This window comes from Meleagris gallopavo, unplaced genomic scaffold, assembly GCF_000146605.3.
Source record: "Meleagris gallopavo isolate NT-WF06-2002-E0010 breed Aviagen turkey brand Nicholas breeding stock unplaced genomic scaffold, Turkey_5.1 ChrUn_random_7180001953213, whole genome shotgun sequence".
Classification (NCBI taxonomy): domain Eukaryota; kingdom Metazoa; phylum Chordata; class Aves; order Galliformes; family Phasianidae; genus Meleagris; species Meleagris gallopavo.
In genome coordinates, this window is record NW_011214240.1 from 1 (window position 1) to 3691 (window position 3691).

Consider the following 3691-nt stretch of genomic DNA (forward strand, 5'->3'; position numbering starts at 1 on the left):
AAAAAAAAAAAAAAAGGAAATGGAAAGAATTTTATACTTAAGGTGATCTAATCACAGTTATTACATTTTAGACAAATACACAGGTTCACTGGAACATTAAACAGATGAATAAAATAACCTTTCTGAAGCCTGATTCCAAAGGAGACATAGAGACTTCTGTGGAACAATCCGACTTCCTGAAGCATAAATCCGATACATTACTTCATTGCTGTCTTTCAAAGGGTGTGAGCTCTGACTCTTTAAACTCATAGAGAAAACCTGAAATTAAATACAAATTTTATTGAAATTCCTCAGTCAGTGCTCATTTTATTCAGAAACACACACACACACACACAATTTTAAGTGAACTTTGTTTGTTTTGAGCAGTACCTTAACTGAGTTGTTCTATTATAAAAATAAATTGTATTGTTTTCAAACCTTGTTCTTTAGGGCAAGTTCTTTATCTCCAGTGAGAAACCACTGCTGACTGCTGTATTCTGTGAACTGTATAGATTCACAATTCTCTTCTTGGGGAGGAGATAATACAACAGAGACCTTTAATAAATGCTCAGGCACTTGAATAGAATCCCCATCTCTTCCATCAAATCTGTGTCCATTGATTTGCTGAGGATACCAGTTGTGAGCCACTATTGCAATGTATGGACAGCTATCAAGGATATTTTTGCCTCTGTTGAAATGGAAAAGCAACAGATAAGTGGAACCGAGCTTTAGCTGCTTTTCACAGAGTGATTCTAAAGTGTATCTGTAATTAATATATTATTCCTCCATAATTTAAGATTTTAAGACGTTTGATAGACAGTTTCAGGTGCTGTTAAAAAAAAAAAAAAAGGCTGAAGTGTTATATACATAAAGTGTATATGCATATAGAAATTACATATTCCAAATCCTCTGTTTCCCCTCAGAGTTTTGTTTATCATGATGTGCAAACAAAATTACTCCCTGGTCAACTAAGTTATTCTTTTTATAACTTGTTATGGAACTGAGTTTACAAAAGGAAGAGACATCAAAATTGATGATCTTGCTTTATCTTCTAGTAAATAATGCAAGTAGACTCAGAAAAAAGAATTGTAACTTGCAAGTTCTGATCTGGGTATCGTCTGTATCTACGTCATTTACTGCCTCTCATGCTGAGATAGACCTCAGACCCCCTACAACTAAAGAAATAGGAAAAAAAAATTACATTTCCAAAAGAAGTTGAAATAGGAATATAAATCATGCTAATATTCACAGACATGGAGTAGGGAAACCTTTTTTCTAAAATTTGGATAGTCATTAATAGATGTGGGAGAACTCTCAGTGTGGGAGAAACACACTGTTTAAAAGCACCTGTTTCATAAATGATGATTATCTACTTCCAAAGACAACTAATGCCCCTACATTTTCTGACCACAAGGTACTATGCACTTGTAGATCAAGGTAGCAATTTAACATAATTTAAAATAATGTTCAAGTGAACAAAACAAAGGCAGAAATCACAGAATGCCAGAATTAAGGTGCTAGTAAAACTCGTGATTTCCTTACTCTCATTCACCTAAGTCTTAGAAGTAGCTCTCATGTAATTACAAATTATTTTCCCAAAAATATTAATGGACGTTTTTCCTGAGAGTTTTTGAACTAAAGCTGAGTGAACAGGTCTGAGACTTTCTAACTTATCTTCACAGCTACTCTGTATCAGTGTACAGGTTATATATGATACCATGTCATAGTGCCTATACTGCATTTTGTACAACTGTCGCAGAGCACAACACATTGTCATTAATGCATCATGTTACATGATAGGCAAGATCCATACCTAAAAATTTCACTTAAATGTTCTCATGTTTATGTCAGTATTTTGTCATATATTTCAAATAAAAACTATGAATCCATGTTCACTAACCTCTCCCCTGGTGATCCACACATTATCTCAGTCAGCAAAGAAAAAGCAAACTTCTCAGTCACCTCAGCAAGCAGGCTATATCCTCGTGTATCCTTGCGTTTTGGACTAGCGAGAGCACAGAGTATCTCATAGAAAAAACTTCTACTTTTACCAGTGAGTAAATGTTTTTCACCTATATCTGTAACCTATTGAGAAGAAAAAAAAAAAAATATTGAACAGAATTCTATGCACAGAAGTCTGCTTAAAACGTTTCCTCACACTGAACTCTTTTATCGTTTATGATGTTTTAGTTTTTCTACCAGTATGCTTTTTAAAAGTTCAGGACACTTTTTTCAACTTCTAATTGCTGCTACCAAGATGTGAGGGGAACTCTACTGACAAAATTACATAAAGACATGCTTACTAAAATGGAGTTGATAAAGAACCCATGTGGTATTCATTCTTTCACAAACCAAAACTGTTATCCTTCTGAGAATTTTTTATATGAATAGTGTTATAATGTCCAATAACGTCTAGATGCTTGTTTTTCAGTTTGTTTTCATTATTCCAGAGGTGCAGAAGAACTAGAACGCCACAAAACTACACTACTAGACCCAGCGTTTTCACAGAATTTAGTGCAATGCTAAAGAGCCCAACTATAGCACCAACTCGATTTCCACAGCTACTGCAGGAGTAAAGGCAAGCTGTATGCCTAGTTAAAAGTACAGAGGACTCCAGTTGGCCATGGTATGATCTGTCTTTGTGTTGACAGCTGAAAATACGAAAAACTTACTGTCTTGTATCAGGGCTAGAATCAACAAAGATGCCTTCAAGAAACAATTAGTTCTCTAAAAGTATAGCACTGAAGGCAGAATTCTGTACAGCAGGAAATCTTGAGCTATGTGTAAATATGCAAAATTAATACTGGTTGCTCTTCTCAATCTAATTGTTCTATGATTTCCTGTCATCATTCTAATTAGCAACAAATTTCTTCCTTGACCGTGGTACCTGTGATTTCTATTTTTACTTTCACAATCTATGCTTCTGGGTCCCTGTTGTGAATTATAACTTTGATCTTATTACAGATCATACTTTGAAGTCAGTGATTTTTCAAGTAAGACCAGGAAAAATTTACCTTATCTATTACGTGCATCACAGCAGTAAGCTGTTCTTCAGTTGTTTCTGTAGCCACCTTGACATTCAGATTCTGAAGGACTCTTTGTAAAATTGTGTCATCAAGAGGCTGATGCAGTTGATCAATCAGCATCCAGAATGGCAAAGAGCCCACATCTGAGACAATGGTGACATTAGCAACACCATAGACATCATCTACTCTGGCACCTCCTGTGGGATTAGAAAGCACAACCTGGAAGCGTTTAGGAAATGGGTTTAATGATGCTGTCTTTGGAGTAAGGGTCACATCCAGAAACTTATTTCTTTGTCCAGGTTCAAAAGTCAGCAAACCTTCTGATCTGGCAAAATCTTGTCCCGCAATAGCTGGAGATATGAAGGTCCGACCAATAGTTTCAGGCTTTTGCAGCTCCTTAAAACAAACCAAAAGAGTTTCAGGTGACATGATGATAGATATGATTGTTCAAAAAAAGGTGCTGTTGAACAAACATGTTAAGTGGGTAAACTTCAGTTGCATAAAACAAAATCTCCTTTTAAATTGTACTTCCTAAGAGTGATTATAACTATGACATTATATGAAATATGTCCTGGAAACAGAAATCTATCACTTTTGATCACTGGGAACCTAAAAGAAAGAATTACATATGTCCAAATCAGTAAAGAGGATTTCTCTCTTTTTCCAGGAAAAAAATAATCAATATA

The 3691-nt window shown here is 35.2% G+C and overlaps 1 protein-coding gene across 1 annotated transcript; it reads right to left on the reverse strand.

Moving 5' to 3' along the window:
* Positions 1–118: 118 nt before the first annotated feature.
* Positions 119–3434, reverse strand: LOC104917013 (adhesion G-protein coupled receptor V1-like; the record flags this gene model as incomplete). Its single annotated transcript, XM_010728079.1, has 4 exons — positions 2994–3434; positions 1880–2064; positions 418–667; positions 119–258 (listed from the first exon to the last, which is right to left on the reverse strand). Coding segments are annotated over exons 1-4 (1016 nt in total), but the record flags the coding sequence as incomplete, so codon positions are not given.
* Between the last annotated feature and the right edge of the window lie 257 nt (positions 3435–3691).